Source organism: Triplophysa rosa, linkage group LG14 (genome assembly GCF_024868665.1).
Source record: "Triplophysa rosa linkage group LG14, Trosa_1v2, whole genome shotgun sequence".
NCBI classification, from domain to species: Eukaryota; Metazoa; Chordata; class Actinopteri; order Cypriniformes; family Nemacheilidae; genus Triplophysa; species Triplophysa rosa.
Genome location: NC_079903.1, coordinates 3557788 through 3579112, shown reverse-complemented (window position 1 = coordinate 3579112; position 21325 = coordinate 3557788). Strand labels below are relative to the sequence as shown.

General features: G+C 40.0%; 2 protein-coding genes across 4 annotated transcripts; one reads left to right on the top strand and one right to left on the bottom strand.

Annotated features, from left to right (window-relative positions):
• The first annotated feature begins 1 nt into the window (after position 1).
• LOC130564421 (uncharacterized) lies at positions 2-5897 on the top strand. Its single transcript, XM_057350498.1, has 2 exons — positions 2-4259; positions 4322-5897. Exons 1-2 carry the CDS (start codon positions 2-4, stop codon positions 4648-4650), a joined length of 4587 nt encoding a protein of 1528 aa, XP_057206481.1. The 3' UTR covers positions 4651-5897.
• Positions 5898-6046: 149 nt separating this feature from the next.
• Positions 6047-13452, bottom strand: LOC130564425 (cylicin-1). 3 transcript variants are annotated; one of them, XM_057350505.1, is made up of 20 exons: positions 13393-13452; positions 12767-12837; positions 12291-12407; positions 11880-11933; positions 11047-11122; positions 10608-10673; positions 10261-10346; positions 9931-10017; positions 9742-9843; positions 9561-9665; positions 9293-9469; positions 8874-8937; positions 7986-8077; positions 7624-7722; positions 7401-7502; positions 7228-7311; positions 7029-7109; positions 6882-6950; positions 6717-6758; positions 6047-6488 (listed from the first exon to the last, which is right to left on the bottom strand). In XM_057350505.1, exons 1-20 carry the CDS (start codon positions 13412-13414, stop codon positions 6246-6248), a joined length of 1839 nt encoding a protein of 612 aa, XP_057206488.1. In that variant the 5' UTR covers positions 13415-13452; the 3' UTR covers positions 6047-6245. The 3 variants fall into 3 exon arrangements, with proteins under 3 accessions (XP_057206488.1, XP_057206489.1, XP_057206491.1); XM_057350506.1 differs by having other exon boundaries at positions 6047-6425; XM_057350508.1 differs by lacking the exon at positions 10608-10673 and having other exon boundaries at positions 6088-6488.
• Positions 13453-21325: the final 7873 nt, after the last annotated feature.

Genomic DNA, 21325 nt, shown 5'->3' with positions numbered 1-21325 from the left:
CATGAGAGGAATGGCTGAACCTCTCATGGAAATAGTGGTAAGTGATCAACCACTAAAGGCTCTGGTGGATACCGGGGCCACATACTCTACTGTAACAAAGGGCACGATTGACAATAGCGATCTGACAAATCGCACAGTAGGAGTAATAGGGTTCTCTGGTGAGGTAGAAAAATGGCCTATGACAAAATTGCTGAAAGTAAAAATTGACAAACAAATATTGACACACTCATTCCTGTACTCTTGTAATGCTCCCATCCCCCTTTTAGGCAGAGATCTATTAATCAAATTAGGAGCCAGCATTTTATGTTCACCCGAGGGAGTGATAGTGAAATTTCCAGATGGTTCAGAAACAAATTGTTCTCTTTCAGGTCACACCACAGACAGTCAGTGGATGTTAACATCGTGTGGTGAGTTAGAAGATGCTGATATATATTGGGTTGAGCTAGATTCCAGTGTAGCCACTAATAGTATTGTATCTAGGTATAATGAACATCGCCAATGGATAACAAACATAGACATTTTTCTGCCACCAATAGACCCCTTACATTGCACATTGTTTTATGACAGGGATGACACCACACAATACCAAGATCTATTCCAGGAAATAGAGGACAGCAAATGGGTGATAAGGGGATCTGGTCTCATGATAGGAAAAGAGGGAGTAGTGACACCAATTTTACTGACAGAAGAGCAGATGAAATGGTATGAAATGTCTGATACAGCTGCACCACACGTCTCTGTAGCATTACATCCGAAACATGAAGCTAGGGAGCTAGGCAACATGACTAAGAGGCTGTTGGCAGCTAATGATTGGAAACCCACAGAAACTTGGGGTATCCTGTATTCCGAGACACAAAAAGCATATTGGGTGCAAGACCAAACAGAAGACACAGGGGTGTTGACACATAAACAGATCTCTAGAAGCCATGGTAGGGAGCAGACAGACGCTGACGGAGCAGAAAAAATGATTGACACATTGCCAGATAATCTATGGTCTCAAGGACCAACAGATGTAGGGTTTTGTAACATCAAACCTGTTAGCTTTAAGTTAAACACCACCACACCTATTTGGGTCCCTCAGTACCGCAACAAACCAGAAGCAGAAGAAGGTGTAGCCACCACTGTTTCTGGACTGATTGACAAGGGAGTGATAACCCCTTATAGGTCTAATTGGAACACACCAATTTTTCCTGTGCCAAAACCAGGCACTAACAAATACAGATTGGTACATGATTTACGAAACATCAACTCCATTGTAGCAACACCTACAATGACAGTGCCAAACCCATATATTGCGCTGTCCACATTGACACCAGCGCACCAATGGTTTACATGCATCGATTTGGCAAACGCTTTCTTCTGTATTCCAATCGCAGAGGATTGCAAAGCATGTTTGGCTTTTACATACAGGGGCTGGCAGTATTCTTACAACAGACTACCACAAGGGTTTATTTTGTCACCAGGAATTTTTAATCATGTTTTAAAACAACAGCTACAGAACTGTAGCTTACCTGAGAACTGTGTCATGATCATGTATGTTGATGACCTACTCTTGGCAGCCAGAACTGAAAAGGCGTGCTTGGAGGCTACCAGAGTTGTGTTGCTTCAGTTGCACAAGTCTGGTTTCAAGATAAGCAAGGACAAACTGCAGGTGTGCAGACCTTGTGTTACATTTTTAGGTCGACTGATCACGGCACAGGGATCAACTTTGACAGGGACACAAAGACAGGGTATACTCAGCCATCCTAAGCCAACCACAGTGAAAGACATGTTGTCATTTTTAGGCCTCACAGGATTCAGTAGGCACTATATTCCTATGTATGTTTCACTGACCAAACCACTCAGACAGTTGATCAAAGAGCATGGCATGAAAAATCTGAAAGCAGAACTTCAGTGGACACAAGAGGCTGAACGGACGTTCATTGACCTCAAGACACAGCTAGCTCATGCCGCACACCTGAATTGTGCCAATTATGAGTTACCTTTTTTCCTGGATGCCTCAGAATCTGGCTCCAGCGCACATGGTGTCCTGTTTCAGAAAGACCAGGGCAGAAGAAAAGTGTTGATGTATGCGAGTGTGTTGTTAGACTGTGTAGAACAAAGACAACCACTTTGTTCTCGATTTGCAGCGGGTTTAGCTAAAGTTGTGCATAAAACATCACACATTGTAATGGGCCACCCACTGACAATACTCACCACACACTCCATCATGTCATTCGTAAATTCAGCATCATTCACATTTTCACCACTGAGACAGAGAAGAATAGCTAAGATTTTGACCAGCCCCAATCTCACATACACACATGAGGGCATTAATATGGCTGATCTGATGGGAGATGGACAGCCGCATGATTGTGCACCCATCACCGAGAGAGCATCCAAAGTAAGAGAAGATCTGTCTGCGGTGCCATTGACAACCCCACCGCCAGTTATGACATTGTTCACAGATGGTTGTTGTTTCAGAGCAGAGGATGGGAGCCTGAAGGCAGCCTATGCAGTAGTTGAACAAGTGGGAAGCTCATTAGTGACAAGGAATGCAGGGAAGTTAGAAGGAAAACAGTCAGCACAGAGAGCAGAGATGATAGCAGTGACAAGAGCCCTGTACTACGCTGGTGAGACCCGTGTGAACATATATTCCGATTCAGCATATGTTGTAACAGCTGTCCACGTGGAATTGCCCTTATGGCAGAGGTGTGGTTTTATCACATCCTCAGGTCGACCAATCACGCATGCATGCGAAGCCAGAGACCTTTTAGAGGCTCTGATGATACCCAAAGAGGTAGCAGTTATTAAATGTCCAGGACATTCCAAAAATGATTCCCCTATCACTGATGGAAACAATGCAGCTGATCTAGCTGCCAAAACTGAAGCTGGCTATGTTGCAACTCAGCAGGTGGTAAGATCAGATAGAGCCTGTAGTGATCTTTTGCCTCGTTTCACTCGAGAATATTTGGTCAAAGAACAACAGAAATCTGCCCCTGAAGAACAATCAGTCTGGTCACAGCATGGAGGCATCTGTGCTAGTGATGGTCTATGGCAAGCGCCAGATGGACGCCCGGCATTGCCTGTCTCTCTGACCGGTTCAATGTTAACACAAGCCCATGGGGTAAGCCATGTCAGTGACAAACAAATGATGAGAGCTCTCGAACATTGGTGGCATCCATTTTTGCAATCCATGGTGTCAGGTCATGTGACGAGTTGTTGTATCTGTCAGGAACACAATGTAAAACCTAGCATCAAACCCAAAAAAGGTTGTTTCCCTTTGACATCTGGTCCAGGGGAAGAAATTGTGATTGACTTCACAGATATGATTGCACGGGTACATGGCAAACGCTATGTTTTGGTGATTGTTGATTATTTCACTGGTTGGCCAGAAGCATATCCTGTCGGCCGAGAGGACAGTACGGCTGTGATCAAGTGTTTAATCAATCAATACATACCACACTATGGTTTTCCGCGCCGTATCAGATCAGATAACGGTAGCCATTTTAAAAATGAACATCTCAAAGTGGTTGAACAGGCTTTGGGCCTAACACATGCATATGGTGCGGTTTATCATGCGGCCAGCCAAGGTAAGGTTGAACGCCTTAACCTGACGATTAAACTAAAATTGGCTAAAATCTGTGCACAGACTAAATTGAACTGGCTGTCAGCTTTACCCATTGCTCTCATGTCTATTCGTTCTTCTGTCAACAGGATCTCAGGCTTTACACCTTTTGAATTGCTTACAGGTCGTCAATTTCCAGGCCCAACCACGGCGTTGAGAGAGGACAGCGTGCAGCCATTGTCACATACTGTGTATTTTGATAAACTAACAGCTCTGATTCGAACCTTTTCCCATCAGGTAACTCCTGTACCAGCACAACCGGAGGAACTGCCATCTCCAGTCACGACAGACTGGGTCAGGACGAGAACATTCCGTAGAAAGTGGAGTGAACCACGTTGGTCTCAACCTCTATGTGTAACATCTCGCACCTCACACTGTGTGCAACTACAAGGGAAGGGAGGTACTTGGTTCCATTTAACATCCTGTGTAGCTTGTGACCCCCCTTCTAGGTCTCTTGCTGACACTGGTTTGGACCTGAGGACTCAGGTCCAAGAGAGGGAGGATACAGAGAGTGACGGTAAAACAGACACTGAAATTGCCACTGGACAAAACCAACAGCTCCAAATTATACACAAAACAGGCGATATTTTCACAAGCCCACACACAGAACCATTAGCTCATTGTGTAAGTGCTGATTGTGCATACGGGGCAGGTATTGCAAAGCAGTTTAAGGAAAAATTCATTGTGTAAGTGCTGATTGTGCATACGGGGCAGGTATTGCAAAGCAGTTTAAGGAAAAATTTGGAGTGGAGAAAGTAAGGTGTCAACATGAAAAACCGGGTGAGTGTGCAGTAACCCAGGAGGGAGACAGGACTGTGTTTCACCTAATAACTAAAGAACAATGTACTGATTTACCAACATGTGATTGTTTCACAGAGGGCCTGAAAGGCATGAGAGATTGGTGTGTGGCTAGTAGAGTGGGAGGTGTCTCGGTGCCCCGGCTGGGGTGTGGTCTAGATAAACTAGACTTCGGGATGGTGCAGAGGATTCTGAGTGAAGTGTTCACGGATGTGGACATGCAAGTGGCCATTTATTCCTTATAATCAAGTTTTCATTATGGTGTGATTTTGAGTGTTTTTCAATGTTTTTCAATTTTCAGGTATAAAAAGTGTACTTTTAAGAGTGTTTTTATAAGATTGTAAGGTATTAAGTTTTAAAGAAGTGTTGATTTTGTAAAGATAACAAGACATTACTAGAGAGGGTGAATACAACAGCAACAAGATGAAGCTGTGGTGATGTCCATTGTAGTATCGATTGGAGTTTTCCTAGCCATATTAATCACCTGTGGGTGTTGTTGTATTCCCTGTATTAGATCACTGTGCAATAGATTAATTGTTACAGCTATTGAAAAGAAAGAATCTCCACCCCCATACAGTATGCCTTTGTTATCAAGTGATCTAGCAGAAGATGAAGGAGAAGATGATGTGTGACCTCTTACGAGGTCAAGAGAGGGAATTGTGGGAATATTTTTCAGATAAAAGTATGATTTAATTATCAATATAATCAGTAAGTGTTTTCTTTCATTAAATCATTAAGCTGTGTGCTTTTGTCATGTGCTTTCTATTTTACTCAGTGGAAAGTTACTGTGGCAAACGAAGTGAGACAGGATAAGTGGGGGTTGGAACCATAAATTATCTAAATCAACATACACACACACACACACACACACACACACACACACACACAAAGAGTCACACAGAAAAGAAATGTTATGAATCAATCCACTGCATATGTTTTAAGTATAATCATGAGTTGTGATGTGTTTTAATGAATCATAGGATTAAGAAACAACGCTACATAATTAAAAGTATTAGATGATTCAGTGTTTTCTTTTTACTAAAAGAATGTTAAGAATGTTGGTATGTTGTCCGGCCACAAGAAACTGTCTCTAGGAGACCACTCCCCAAAAGAAACGGTCTCTAGAGAACATTCCTCAAAACTGGCGACTGACCACAGGATGTAAAACATGTGTTATGCAAAGATGTTGTTTTGCAGATATACGTGGTGCACGGTGATTGGTGGAAAGCGAGCAGCACTCCTTAAAAGGCAGAGGAGGAGTCAGAAGATGCGAGCGACGTCACATACTGAATAAATATGGGTGTTTTTGAATAATTTGGGTTGTTGGCTTGTGGTGGAGTGAGGAGATCGTCTGACAACCCAAAGCTTTGTTACTCCTTTTTACATCTGATAATAAACTTCTAATCGATTTTGGAGAACGTCTCTGTGCAAATTTTTGAACATGCAGGACTGCCTAAAAAGTCCAACACTTGACATCTTTATTACATCTTTCTAGTTTGTTTACAAGTTAAAGTTAGTTTTTTTCAGTAATGGTTTCTTTTATAGAATATAAATGTTTTCTGAATTTAAACAGAAATAATGATGGTACGTTTGTAGTTTCGAGTTTTCAGCCAGCACAGACAGCAGTCGGATTAAAATACGTCTTGGATTTATTTCATGTGTTGCATCCAGAAATCTCATTAAAACACAAAAAAATAGTAATTGCAAAGATGTTTCAGCAAAATACACAATGAAAATCTCTGTTAACACACAAACAAATCCTCCGTGGCAATTTTCACAAATTTTCATTTTTAAAAACATTATATAAGAAGAAACAGGTGTGACACTTTGATAACCATGTCTAAGACCTGTATGGTCTGGGTCCTCTGTATATCTCATTAGACCTGTGTAAAGTGTATCTGGTGGTCATAAGAGACCCTTGGTCCGTCTCCAGTGTGTTCCTCTGTGGATGACCCATCAGGCTTTCTATAGGAGTCAAACACTTGGAGGAGGCGCTGCTGTTCTCCTGTGGAGCTCCGCTCTGAAGTTCAGAAGAGATAACCTGAGACCCCTGACAAGCTTTCTCTTCATCTCCTGCTCTCTTCTGAAGTGAAATACATGAGCGAGATAAACATACAGCCATCTCACATTCACAAAGACTGAAAACCCCAGTAATCCATTCATGTGGAAAATCAAGATGTGTTTACTTTCCTCAATATCTTTTAGTAAATCAACTGCTCACAATGTGTAAGAAGTACAATTGGTAATAAAGAGAGTTTTGAGGTGGAGTTAAATTCAGATTAAAAATAAATGAGTTTGGATTGGTTGGTACCTGTTTGACATCATCGTTATCTGAAGCTGATGCTTTAGAGTCCTGAAAATAACCACGAGCAGGAATACTACTTTATTTAGGAATTTTGAAGGTACATTAATACAGTATTTGGTGATGTAATTATTGAATAATTTACTTAGAAAACATTAAAATGCTGAACATCACCTTCTTCTTCTTGTCTTTCTTCTTTTTCTTCTTCTTGTCTTTGTTACTTTCAGATGAGGAGCCGGTGTCCTGACACACAAACATTTATGACAGACAGACCGAGAGAGAGGATAAATGTGAAAAAGTGAAATCTTTATTGTATTTTACCTTTTTCTTCTTTTTCTTTTTCTTTTTATCTTTATCACTGTCTGAGGATGAGCTGTCCGATGATGAAGATGAGCTGGAATCCTGAGGCCACAAGTCAAGAGATTGTGAATATCACATAAAGACTCAAAATCCAAACAGATTCAAATAATACAATTATTGATTAAAATTAATAACAAACAATAAAAATAATAATAATTACTTTGGCCTTTTTCTTCTTTTTCTTTTTCTTGTCCTCCTCACTGTCAGAAGAGGAAGAGGAGCTGTCTGATGATGATGATGAGTCCTGTCAGGAGCAAGAACACTCCTGTGAAATCTCAGGAAATGTAATTGCTTTAAATAAATAAATTATTAAATGAAGTAAATATTTCATACCTTCACTTTTCTCTTCTTCTTCTTCTTCTTCTTCTTCTTCTTCTTCTTCTTCTTGTCTTTTGCACTGTCAGAAGAGGAGCTATCAGATGATGAAGATGAGTCCTGAAAAAAAAGGTTTCTCATTCAAAGCATATAAAATACACACATACCATATTATGAAATAATAATAATATTTATTATTTATTTTCTTCTTTTTTCTTTCTTTCTTTCTAAGAATTCTTACCTGCACTTTCTTCTTCTTCTTCTTCTTCTTCTTCTTCTTCTTCTTCTTCTTCTTCTTCTTCTTTTTCTTCTTGTCGTCTTCGCTGTCTGATGATGAATCCTGAAAATTACAACTAAGTGTTTTTTACAACACTCGCCATCACGAAGGTTTATCTTACAGAGACATGATTTACAGTAGTACATACTGTATCCACAAATGTCCACAAATCCACATTAAAGTAATACAGTTGTAGTCACAGGTGATGCATTCATATCATTCTTTTAAATTAAATATATCAGTCACTTTAACACTGTCTGAGAAATGTCAGATTATGAATCATGTCAGTAATGATTCAAGTTCACTGTGTGAAGCTCAAATCTCACCTTATCTTTCTTCTTTTTGTCTTTGGGTATGTCGCTCACACCTTCTGTCTTCTCATCACACACGTGGCCACTCACAGACTCAACAGGATGTGCTAGAAACAATAGGAAATAGAATTCTAATGACTCGACTCACCTCACCACCATTATACATTTTTAGCTAAAATTCATCCTGATGTGTGTAAAACAAGATTTCCGTGCTTTGACGTTTCCAGCCTTCTGTGAATACTTGACAAAGATCTATCAGAAATCTTACAGAATGAATTTAGACAGAATAATTACTGAATCATGTTAACTGACCTGAAAAGAAGCTGATAACTCTTTCACAAATCAAGTGAACTGCACTAAGATTCACAAGCACACTGCCATTACTTCTCAATGACATCATTTGCACATTTTCCACATTTTAAATCATTTTCCTGCTTCTTTTTTGTTTCCTCGCTGTTAAAATGTGTTCTGTAAAGCTGCTTTGCAAAAGTGTTTGCACTAGACAAATAAAACTGAATTTAAAAAAAAGTGTAGGACAATGGGCCGTGCACAGATATTTTGAGGGGAAGTGGCTGAAACAAAAAAAAGGGCGCTATGGCTTGGGTCAGGAGAAGACAGCACACGCTCTTAGAAATGTCTTTCTACTTACGAATCACACTGTAGCACTCAGTAAATATGTAAATCTATATTTTATGTTGTACTACTGTATATTAAGGTACTACTCTTTTAAAACATTTATAGTAGCCAATACAACATTTTCACAATAACGGTGATTTGTTGAAATTTAAAAATCCTTGTAAAAGTTTTAATGTTACGACTGATCGAGCGAGATTCAGGACTTGAGATTTGCGGGTTGATCAACAGATTAAACTTCAGTAAAATGTGTAGAAACAGAGCGCTCACCAGATGAGGATGAAAGAGAAGCCACACTATCTTCTGGTAGTTTCTCATCTTCTGGTTTCGGCACCTAAAACAGAAAATCAAGCACAATTCCAATGGATGTTGTGTCTGAAAAAAACTTCTCATCTCCACCAAGAGAAAAATCTCCTATTCCGTTCTGCAGGCATATTTTCAGAAGAAGAATTTCTCCTCCGGGCACTATGAAACCAAAACCGTCCTCATTTGCTTTCTTAAAGGAAAGTAAGATGTCTGATATGAGTTACTTCTGTAGAACTCATCCTTATCAAATGCATCCTCTGAAATGACTCTTCAACTGATAGGATCCAGGTCACATGGTCAGGGCAAAAACTCTTTAATTTTTTACTGTTTGACTTGAATAATCAAACAATGATTCTTTGGATCTTAATGAAACTGTACTCTACCTTCTTGTCTTTTTTCTTCTTGTCTTTCTTCTTTTTGTCTTTCTTCTTTTTCTTATCTTTCTTCTTCTTCTTCTTCTTCTTCTTCTTCTTCTTCTTCTTCTTCTTCTTCTTCTTCTTCTTCTTCTTCTTCTTCTTCTTCTCGTCTTCACTGGTGCTGTCAGAAGAGCTGGTGGAGTCCTGACAGATGAACAAACAACACATGAGGAAGTTTAGCTTTCATGAAACAACACAAACAAACCACAACAACAAACACTTTTTCTACAGGAACCTTCTTTTGCTTCTTGGTCTTTTTCTTCTTTTTATTTTTCTTCTTGTCATCCTCACTGTCTGATGATGAAGATGAGCTTTCAGAAGAGGAAGATGAGCTGGAGTCCTAAGAAACAAACACAACACAGATGTTGAGACGTTTCACATTCACCAGAACAAATTAATCTTCGATGGCTTCATACCTTCTTCTGCTTTTTCTTCTTCTTGTCTTTCTTCTTTTTGTCATCATCCTCACTGTCTGATGATGAGGATGAGCTTTCAGAAGAAGAGGATGAGCTGGAGTACTGAGAAACAGTTATTGACAGGTGTTTCACGTTCAGGCCGATACTGAGAAAAGAAAAAAAGTATTTTAACCTTATTGTGATTTATACCTTCTTTTTCTTTTTCTTCTTCTTTTGTTTCTTTTTCTTCTTTTTCTTCTGTTCATCCTCGCTGTCTGAAGTAGTCGCTCCTGTGTCCTGTCAGGTCAAAATAACCACGTAAAATGATGCTCAAGAAAAAACACAGTATTCACTTTTCTAAACATTTGTTCTATATTTAGTACAGTTCGCACTCAACGTCGGATGTGCTAGAGCTGCATTTTCATCGCTTCAAATATACTCAAACATCTAATGAATATTTTAAGAATAATGTTTTTGTTACAAAGAGCAAATGAGCTAAAGCTTTACATTTATCCGTAAACACAAGGAATGGGAAGTTACTTTATCTTCCTTGAGTTTTTTCTTCTCTTTCTTCTTCTCTTCTTTGGGTTCTCCTGCAGGAGTTAAAGCAGCGTCTCCTTCTAAACCTGATGGAGAACATACGTCAATTCATCAGACCAGCGGAAAACATCACAAAATTATACTGACATACAAATCACAGTATTATTACAGTGGAACACAACAGAAGATGTCTCAGTGGTTTTGTGTTCATACAATCAGAGTTATTAAAGTTTTGATTTTAGTTTTATGTAGTTTTTATTAATATTAATATTCAATAATGTTTAAGGCCAAGATTTCAATAAACAGAAACGATTTCAAAGTTTTAATTTGAGTAAAACTAAAATAACCTTGCATACAGTGGAAGTCAATGGAGTTCAGTGTTGTTTGATGATCAACGTTCTTCAAAATATCTTCTTTTGTGTTCCGCAGAAGAAAGAAACTCATACAGGTTTGAAATGACATGAGAGTGAATAAAAGATGAAAGAATTCTAATTTTTGGATGAAAATGCTTTAAATGTTGTTTCACATTCTATAGTGTTTCTATTCAAGTATAGTGCGTGATATATAGTAAAGATTTTCAAGATTTTCATGCATGGTGGGTAACAGATTTTAGATACTGAGTCACTAACAGAAGGAAGTTAAAATGAACTGGTACAATGCAAAGAATATTGATCTTATCTGTGTCAAAAACTCACAGGTATGTACACACACTCACACACTCGCTCACACGCACGCACGCGCACACACCTGCAGGTGAAATTGTCATGTGTACTGAATCTGTCTTACCTGTCTCCGCAGGAATCACACACTCTTTCATGACACTGTCTGCTGTCTTCCTCTTTTTCTTTTTCGTCTTTTCATCCTGACAAAGAAGTGTGTTATTGTGGTATTGGTCTTATGTGTGACCCAGATAAATCATGAATCAGATGTTGTTGTTGTTGTGTGATAAATGCACGTTTTATAATTACGACATCAGCCACGAGTCACACAACAAATCTTGCATGTACAGAACTGAGGGAATGTGTATCACACAGCATGAGTCACAGTCACATTTTCTTCCTCTTTAGAAAAACAAATGTACATATAACACAACCTTTAATTGAAGCTCTTCTCCCGTATGAAACAACATAACCATGAAAAGTTGGTTTGTAAATTTGCAGTCAAACATTTTGGACTTGATGTGCATTTAAAATGACAAAAGCAAAGCAGAACTTCCCTGCAGAATCACAGGTCAACAAAGGGTGCGGAGTTTCTCTGTCATCCTGATGTCAACATTATACCGCAGTTGCATTCTGGGTAATGCTTAACAGCATGGAAAAAAATCTTTACAGTGACACCCAACAGGGATCATAAAATGTAATATTAAGATTTTATGTCTACATTTATCATATAGATTTAAAACATGAATGTATTTAGTTTCATCGGATCATTAAAACTGAATATGAGCAAAATTAGTTTCTAACGAAACTGTACTTTTTAAAAATTCATAACATATCCCTAAAGAAACCACACAAACAACACATTGTACTAAGAGAAAGGGAACTCAGCGACACTTCTGACTTCCCATAATGCTTCACTGAACAGGTAAATGTAGAAAACGTGTAAATATGCTCACTAACCTCACTGCTGTCAGAGTCTGAGGATGATGATGAGGAAGATGATGAGCTGGATTTCTGTGTGAAGTAACATAATTATTACACAGATTAACACAGACATATTACATCAAAACCTCTTTTCACATTTTCTGTAACTGTCCTGGGGGCGTGAAACTGTTTCACAATGCATATTTCAAAGCAATTTGACAGAAATTCAAGTCTTTGCTGGGCAGAAATTCCTAAATTTCTTCATCTTGTTTATATTTCATGTTTAGGCCTCTATAGTAGAAAAAACAACTGATGTGTGTGACCTTGAAGTGGAGAAGATTTACTGTGTATAAAAATCAGCATGCACTGTTAAAATCAAATATTCCTTTGTGTTTGTGTATGAAACCAAATCCTGTTTAATGGCAGAGTTGAACGTTATCTACACACCTTACTTTTTTTCTTCTTCAGTTTTTTCATCTTCTTTTTCTTTTTTCTCTTGTCCCGATCATCATCATCCTCACGGTCAGATGAAGACAACGAGCTGTCACATGACCCGAGATAATCCTGAAGAAGAGAATACAACGTTTAAATCACACACTTGGCATTTGTTCAAGGCCTTGTGTTTGTGTTTCACAGATGCCATGAAATTAAAATATATTGTCAAATATATCGCATTTAAATTTCAAGTCTTCCCCTCTGGAATAACAAACCAAAGATATAATCTTGTCCTGCTTGCCCAGTAATGTTCGGTAAATGTTGTCATGATAATTAAGTGATAGTTTAATGATAGTTATACCAAACACAAATTTTAGGTTACAGATTTCAGGCCAATGTATTTAGAATTTTCATGTTTACTAAGCAGAAGAATGAAAAGGAATGAGATATTTAATATACTGCATTTCATCCTGCACCCGTGTTTGTACCTTTCCATCCTTAACACTCAGAACTTTTGGATCCACCTGAGACAAAACCACGCCCCCTTCTGGTTCCTCAACTAAAAAAATGCATTTAAACAGAAATCGTTTTTGAGCTATAAGTAACATCTTTACTATTTTAAATCGTCTTATTGTGAGACAAACTATTATTTTATGTCTCTCAATTACTAAAAGTTTATTGAAATTGCATGCACAGTAACAATTACAGATTTATATTTATTTTATTCTGATTAAAATAGCTCAGGAACTTCAACAAAACTGTTCACAAAAGAGTTAACTTCCACAAATCTTTCATTTTAACTTATTTTAAGCACAGGCCATTTTAAAACTTTAAAATAGTACTTATGAATGTTATTTATAAAATAAAATGTATGAACAAAAACTCTAAGAAACACAAAGCATATGTAAATATAATAAGATGTTAATGCACCAGTAAGTATTTTTCATGCATTTTACATTTAGGTGGTTTTTAAACATTAATGTACATTACTCTAGATCAAATGTTAAAATTCCCCGATATATATATATATATATATATATATATATATATTCTACTGCACATAAACATATATGAAAATATCACAAATAGTCACGACACTATGACATTAAGTTACCTGTTTTCTGACTGGACTCCATCTCTTCTTCAGGTGAGTCTCTTCCCTCAGATTCAATGCGGGTTCATTTATACTTGCGCAGAGGGGCGTGGCTTTCTATCTATCGCTCACATAAGACTGCCTAGGCTAATTAATATTCATTACGCAAGGAGCCGTTTGTAAGTGGCTCAGCTCTCGAATGGAGGAGAATAGGCTTATGAATATTATTGAGGGTGCATAGCTGGACCTGAAAGCGTGTATCTGTTAAAACTCCAAGTTCCTTTCAAACTCTAGGTTTCTTTCTGTGCTTGGATCACGGTTCCTTTCGAACTCTATGTTCCTCTAAGTTCCTTTTGAACTCTAGGTTTCCTCAAATAATCAAACCAAATTCATATGTGGGTTGGATGTTTTGAGAGAATATTCTCAGCAGAGCTCTGGGAGTAAGAGACCAACACAGGGTTGTATTTGCGTTAGCTCTCTCACTCATTTATTTCCACACAGGCAGCCCTTTACAGTATATTAGGTACAGAAAAAGAACACACGAACAGCTGCAAGCGAATTGTTTAGGTTTCATCTTATGACCAAATAAGGCATGACAAGGTATCTCCAAGCATGTGTGTCTAGGGTCCGTTTATAACAGACAAAGAATCTCGGCCCCCTTCAGTCCATGGCTTTGCATACAATAGGCTATTTATTCGTGTGGGGAACTAAAACCTAACAGTAACCCAACCCAACGTCACAGAATCTAATTAATATTCATTAGCCAAGACTGCCTGACAGGACCTGTTCTGACAGAATCATATCTGTTTCTCACGCCCTGTATAAACACCAGGAGGGTGTGTGCTGGTTTCTGTAATAATCCTGACTGAGTAAACACTTTTAAAACGGTAAACACAGTACTGAATGATGTTTTATATGCCATTCTCACACTTACGATGGATGTGAATAGTGTTTGAATACGTAGTGGGCGGGGCCATAATTTCATTTCAAATGGTTGGCTTGTTCGACTTCATGCGGTGCTGCGTAGACCGATCGGCGGCTGACTTGAAGCATTTCATGCCGGATATAATTTTTCCCGATTTGAACCGGTGCCTACGGCAAGTGACTTTCACGTGTGGCATCAAAGTACCGCAGGAACGTTTCTATGGCGTTCCAAAGGGACCAATAAAAAGACTTTGCAGCACACACTCGTCTCACTGAACGTGACGTCTGCGTCTGCTAAACGTGACGTCTATGGGGTGTGGTTTATGCATATATGGGGTGTGGTTTATGCATATGCATTGCAAACTAAGCAATCAGTCATGTCGATGGTCGCGTACTTTGCCGTGACCAATGACGTGTGATAAGAAGTGTGAAACTTTCGTCGCCCCACCTATCGCGTGAGAAGCTTCATGAAAGTTACGCGACGTCTGCGCTGTGTGGTCTGAAGTAACTTTCTGCTTGTTACCACAAAAAATAACCAATATGTTTGCTTATATAGTAGAACTCTAATACTGGAATGCAGAAAGTCAGTTGTATTACTTAACGCTGGTTAGGAAAAGGTAAATTAAATCTTGCAGTAAGCAGATTTTGTCTACAGCAATTGTATAGACGCAGATAAATGAACTTAGTACAAATAGCCCGCCTTGTTGGCAAAAGAGAAAGCGTCAAAACGACACTGTTTTAAGCAGCGACTCCAGTGGCGTAAGGTGAAAAGTCTTTATGCTTGGAATGGGAGAGCAGGATTCAATTCCACCTCTTGCTGAAAATGCTCTTTAACCTTTTTCTATTAGTTTACAGATCATAAAGGCATTTGTTTTCAATAGAATTGATTTAAGACTTAAAATTCACTTTTATTCATAAAGTTTAGGTTAGGGTAAGGTTAGGGGTAGGGCATTCATATCTCAATAAGTTGCCATCATTATAATAATTTTTATAAATATAATGATTTACACTGTTATTATTGCATAATGTTTTATGCACAACAATACTGAGGTGCAAATAGTAACATTATACTTTAACGCTAGTCACTGGGCTCGTCACGAATGTGGTGCAGAGAAGAACCCAAATGCAGGCAGGCAGTGAAGGGGTTAACAGAAAATATTTATTACAAAAAAACACAAAACAAAACCCACGAGGGGGTATAAAACAGGAACTAAACTCAGAAACAAACTTGAAATAAAAGACTTCCCACGAGGGGGCAAAATGAAAACAAGAACACTAAACTAAAGGACACGACCAAACGTCTTAAATCAAAAACACAACAGGGTAGACCACAAGACTCACGGAACAAGGACAAGGCTGGAAACAGGAACACTGGACAAGGCACGGAATCAAGACGACAGGCATGAACACGGTACAACAGAACAATCCACGAGCACAGGACAAAGAAACATGAGGGTATATATATAGGAACACAAACAAGGGATAACGACATGGGGCAGGTGTGGGACATTAAACACTCAGGGAAGGATAACGAGGAAACGAGATGGCGGGAACAGAGACGAGACACTGGAAAAACACATGAGAGGCATAAACATCTCATGGTCTTCCCACATAAAACCCAAGAACTCTGTCCCGATCCCACCACACGACTAGAATTTCATAAACAAGACGGTGGGACCGTGACAGGGCTGTGTCAGAGAAGACAATGTTGTCTGTGGCATTGCGTATTCATGCCGAATTTGTCACAAAGCAGTGTTAGCTGGGTTGTGATATTACTGTTGCTGGTAATGCTGGGTGTTAGCTGGGTTGTGATATTAATTGTGATATTACTGTTGCTTGCATGATTTTGCTTTAAATGTGTTTGTCGCTGTGTCTGATAATACAACATCAGGACCGATATATTAACCCTTTCCATGAAATAACAGAGCTGTTAGGCTGATGAAATAACCAGAAGAAATGTAACCTCAAATTAAGAATGTGACATAAAGCACCTGGTGTTCAGCAGAGTCAGACAAAAGAGTGAAGAGAATGAAGTCCTGTCCAAAGATTGCTTTGTTTTTATGAATAACTGAAAAAGGTCAATTTTAGTTTAAAATCTGCAGTGATGTGATGTGTGAACAGTATAAACTCTTACAGATGCTCTTCACGTATGAAGTCAGATGATGTAAACAGCTCAACAATGCAAAATGTCCTGTATAAAGACAGTGTATGGCCTCAGTTATGATTTGTCCAACAAGTACAAACCCCAGTTCCAATGAAGTTGGAACATTGTGTAAAACGTAAATAAACAGAATACAATGACTTGCAAATCCTTTTCGACCTATATTTAATAGAATACACCACAAAGACAAGATATTAATGTTCAAACTGATAAACTTCATTGTTTTTTGCAAATAATCACTCATTTTGAATTTGATGACGGCAACACGTTCCAAAAGAGCTGGGACAGGGGTATTTTTACCACTGTTACATTACCTTTCCTTTTGACAACACTTAATAAGCATTTGGGAACTGAGGACACTAATTGTTGAAGCTTTGTGGGTGGAATTCTTTCCCATTCTTGCTTGATGTACGTCTTCAGTTGCTCAAAGGTCCGGGGTCTGCATGTCATATTTTGCGTTACATATGATCCCAGACCATATATGCTTCTTGTGCTGCTACGGTAGGCCTTTAAAACAAGGGTTCACATCAGGGTTTCTTTTGTATGAGAAAACCATTTCAAATCTTGAAGTCCCTATTAATGAACTGGTCTGAATCAAATGATTGAGGAGACATGAAGAAGAAACAGTACATATGGGAGGGAGGGAGTGTTAAGAAACCCATAGAACAGTACATGTAAGTTAAAATCAGGCTATGACCAGTTTAAACGTAATAAATAATAAAAACAACCTTTTTATTTGTACCTTTCTTCTGTTTTTGAATTACCTAGGCAGCAATTAGGCTATCACCTTTAACACACACATGAAAGATCAGCAACTAACACCTGGAACATTTATATACACATACAGTATATACACAACTATATAAACATTTATTTCTTCATTTACTACTAATAGTGCCTACACTGTTTTACAATCCACAAAATATGAAAACTGAACTTTCCGGACGTTTATCCAGACGTTTGTCCACGCGTACGTTTGTCCAGACGCTAAGTAAAAAAATCCTTTCAAAGCACGTCCGCCCGCCGACGTGAGGTGATTAGTGCCATTTATAAGCCTAACCAGGAGTATGGCGTTCCAAAGGGTCCTAAAAAATGACTTTGCAGCACACACTCGTCTCACTGAACGTGACGTCTGCGTCTGCTGAACGTGATGTCTGCGTCTGCTAAACGTGACGTCTGCATCTGCCACTTCACTCATTCCTCTGCATGAACGTGACGTCTGCGCCTGCTAAACGTTTTAGTCCAGCTCCACCTCCGTGAGTTTAGTGAAGCGCTATCAAGGGCGCCCGACTGGCTGTTAACGTTAATGTAAGTCTGACATGCACCTACATGTAAACAATTATTAACAGAAGATAATTGTATACTTTCTGTTTGCCAATGTTAGTTAAAGCAATAAACACACCGCCAAGTAATAAATACATGTTCGCTTGAATTTTACTGATCTTAAATTAAGATTTTATTTAAACTAGCAACTAAATGCCTCTTTATATTTAAGGCTTTTAACTTGAGGTTATTTAACATAAAAAAATATAACTTAACACAATTAATACTTTTCAGAAGATCGCATGACATTACCTTCTTCTGCGTTGCTGCCACCTCTCCCATGCAGACACTGGCACTGTACCTGTTACGACCACCATAAGTCTAGGGTTCAAAAGGAGGCACGTAACAGAATAAAAATGGTGTTGTGTGTGTGTCAGCTGCAAGACTTAAGATCACTCAATTAAAAAAAGATCTGAAAAAACTAAAATGTCAAAGGAAGCAAAATAGTTATTTTATTTAAAAAAATTATTGAAGGGTTTCAAGCTTCAAGAGGGGGGTTAAGCCAAAATAATGAACAAAAGACAATCTACCTAGTAGGTAAAGTAACTAACTAGACTAACTCAATAAAAAAGAACCAAAATACAGCAAAATACCCTACCTTCCTTACTAACAGGAGAAAACAAGAACAAAAGAAAATAAATGGGCACCCACCTCTCAACTAATCTTTTAACTTATGTGTTAACAAAAATGGATCAGTTTAGGAATGAATACAATAACAAACACAATTAAAGCTGCAAGCAGCGATGATCGGGCCCTCGCGCAAAAGTGCAACAGCTACCCTGTGCCATCACCACCCGTCGGCCTCAGGAACAGTGAACGGTGGGCAACGTGCATATAAGGAGTTACATTATATATTTTTCCGTAACATATTTCCTATTGCCAGCTGGTGGCGCTATGACTATAAGTGAACACTGACGTGGATATGTGTTCAGGCCAGGACTCTTATAAAACATATGAAGTGTGAGGCCGGTCGGACATTGTGTGCCTGAGTTACTATAGCTTCCTGTTTCATGGCGAAACATCAAACTTTGTCACGCCTCCACGGACACGCCCCTCGTGAAAAGTCTGGAACTTGCAATGTATCGTCACAAAGGTCTAGGAAGTTATATTATAGAAAGACTTTAATTTATTTACATGTACCAGATTTCCTGTTATTTATTTAAATGTGTCACATTCCCTTTTGCCAACTGGTGGCGCTATTGCTATGAGTGAACACTGACATGGATATGTCTACAGGACAGGACTCTTAACAAACATGTGAAGTGTGAGACTGTTCGGACATTTTGTGCCTGAGTTACTACAGCTTCCTGTTTCATGGCGAAACATCAAACTTTGTCATGCCTAAGGCCATCAAACGTATTGTGTAACTTAGTCGACACGCGCCGGACGGCTAGTTATGGATGCTGCGCGCCGAAGACCCCAAATTTTTCCCAGGTCGCCCGGCGGTGCCGAAACGAAGGGGAGAGCGCCCGCGATCGAACGGAAGCGTCATGGGGCGGCGGCGACGCCCGGGGGACCCCAGAAAAATGCCCAAAGTGCCTAATTTTTGAGTCACGGAACGAAGGGTTAGGCGCTCTGTCGGGCAGAACCACGAGGGGGCGACTCGACGGACGGTCCCAGCCTAAGCCGCGCGCGCCGATCAGGTTGCGACCGGGCCTCCCGAAGAGCGCCTATGCAACCCCCTTGCAGCCTACGGGCCGGCTCCGGACCCCGACGTACACGAGAGGCCTACACGTGCCCCTTGTAACCTATTTTGGGCGGGGCTTCCCGCTGGCCACGCCTCCATCCTCAGAACGCCTAAGCATTCCCCTTGCAGCCTAAACTTGAGGGAGGCCTGCCCGACACCCCCGAAGCCTGCCCGAAGACACGATCTCCACCCGGCGCCCCGGGGGACCCCGTCTCGGAGATGACTGCCTCATTTGAGCCCAGCGGCTGTGCGACAGACGCTTAAACAGCCCAAAGCCCTTTTCTTTGACTTTCGAGTCGAACGTGCACAAAAAAGCGCCGGTGTGCATCGACACAATGTTTTCTCACATCTGCGATTCATTCGAAGGGCCCAAAATTAGGTAGACAGAGTAAGACCCCTGTCAGTGGTCTAGTTTGCTTTGGCAATGATTTATCCAGCTTAAACCATCAGTAGAGTGTATGAGAGGAACAGCCCTTCACAATGACGTGCATTAAGGCTCACAGTTGTGCTCCAGAAGCTTAAAAATGGTGTGTCCATTAGCTACCTATGGGAGCCGCGCCAAAAGTGTTACGTGTGGGACTTCCTGTGACCACAGGAAGTCCCAGTCGTAACTTATCTTATGGGGCCCTTATAGGTAAATGATGGACAAAGTCTATTAAGGGTCATTGTAATCCTAAGTAAGGAGTTATATAGCTTTAGCCAACAGTAGTGTGTATGAGAGTCACAGCCCTTCACAATGACGTGCATTAAGGCTCATAGATGTGCTCCAGAAGCTTAAAAATGGATATGTACATTAGCTACCTATGAGGACCCGTCAAATAAGTTACGACTGGCACTTCCTGAGACTCGGCAAAACCACAGGAAGTACCAGTCACAACTTATTTGACAGTAGCCTCGTAGGCTTACAGTGGACAATACTATAAACTGTCAATTTTTAAGACTGTAAACAGCTTTTGTATGACAAACCTACAGCTATGTATCCTAGAAGCACCCCATATTGGTATATTGCACACCTCAGGCTATTAAAATGCTTATTTTGCATACAAACGCACTTCTCACAGAAATTAGTCTCTCACCAGCATTTTCAGCAAAACCTGCTTTATTCTTTTAAAATCTCGGGGCTTCGAATGCTAGTTCGACGCACCCTCACGCACCACATATTTCGAAAGTGCTCGAAAAAAAATCACAAAAAATATTCCCAAAAAATAAACGGCCCACAACGTCCCCAAAACGTGCAATATAGGACATAACGAGGCCGTACCGTCTTCAAACTTTGGGAACCGAATGAGGGGGCAGCGAGCAGCTACAGAATTTGAATCGGGGTCATTCGGAGTCCCCGGGGCCGTTCGGGGGTCTCTGTACGATAGCCACCTATGACAGAAATAGGATATGTTGCAGGTGTCAGAGGCTCCCGTACCGGCCGCGGAGGCCCCAGTAGCCCGAAACCTAACAGAAAGTTGCGTCACGTGGCTCTCGACGACATACCGATACGGCTAGGCGGGGCTATGAAATTAAGTATTTTTTATTATTTTTCAGACGTCTCTCTCCCTCGCATTGATCTCTATGGGCCATGTGACTGTAAAAGGTCAATTTTTAAGACTGTAAACAGCTTTTGTACGCAAACCCCCTCGCGCGTTGGCTCGGGTATCCGACGTCTTTCTGACAGAAACCTCCCCTAAGCACTAACGAGCAAGGTCACGAAGGACGCCCGGCTCCTCTAGGGGGCGCCACGGCCGTGAGGGAGAGAAAAAAGAAAGAAGGGCGGCGAGCGAGACGTTTTGGCTTCTTTTGGATGTCGCGCCACGCATAGGCAGCAAGGGGCAGCAAACTACCAACTCTAGGCGCTCTGCGGACGCAAG

Excerpts from the sequence above, each read along its gene's own strand:
- LOC130564425 (XM_057350505.1), bottom strand. The coding sequence starts at position 13,414 with ATGGAGTCCAGTCAGAAAACAG. Across the intron at positions 9,666-9,741 it reads AGAAGAAAAAGCAGAAGAAG|GACTCCAGCTCATCTTCCTC; the intron begins GTATGAAGCCAT and ends TTTGTTTCTTAG. Across the intron at positions 6,759-6,881 it reads AGAAAGACAAGAAGAAGAAG|GACTCTAAAGCATCAGCTTC; the intron begins GTGATGTTCAGC and ends GGTTATTTTCAG.
- LOC130564421 (XM_057350498.1), top strand. The coding sequence starts at position 2 with ATGAGAGGAATGGCTGAACCTCTCATGGAAATAGTGGTAAGTGATCAA. Across the intron at positions 4,260-4,321 it reads TGATTGTGCATACGGGGCAG|GTATTGCAAAGCAGTTTAAG; the intron begins GTATTGCAAAGC and ends CATACGGGGCAG.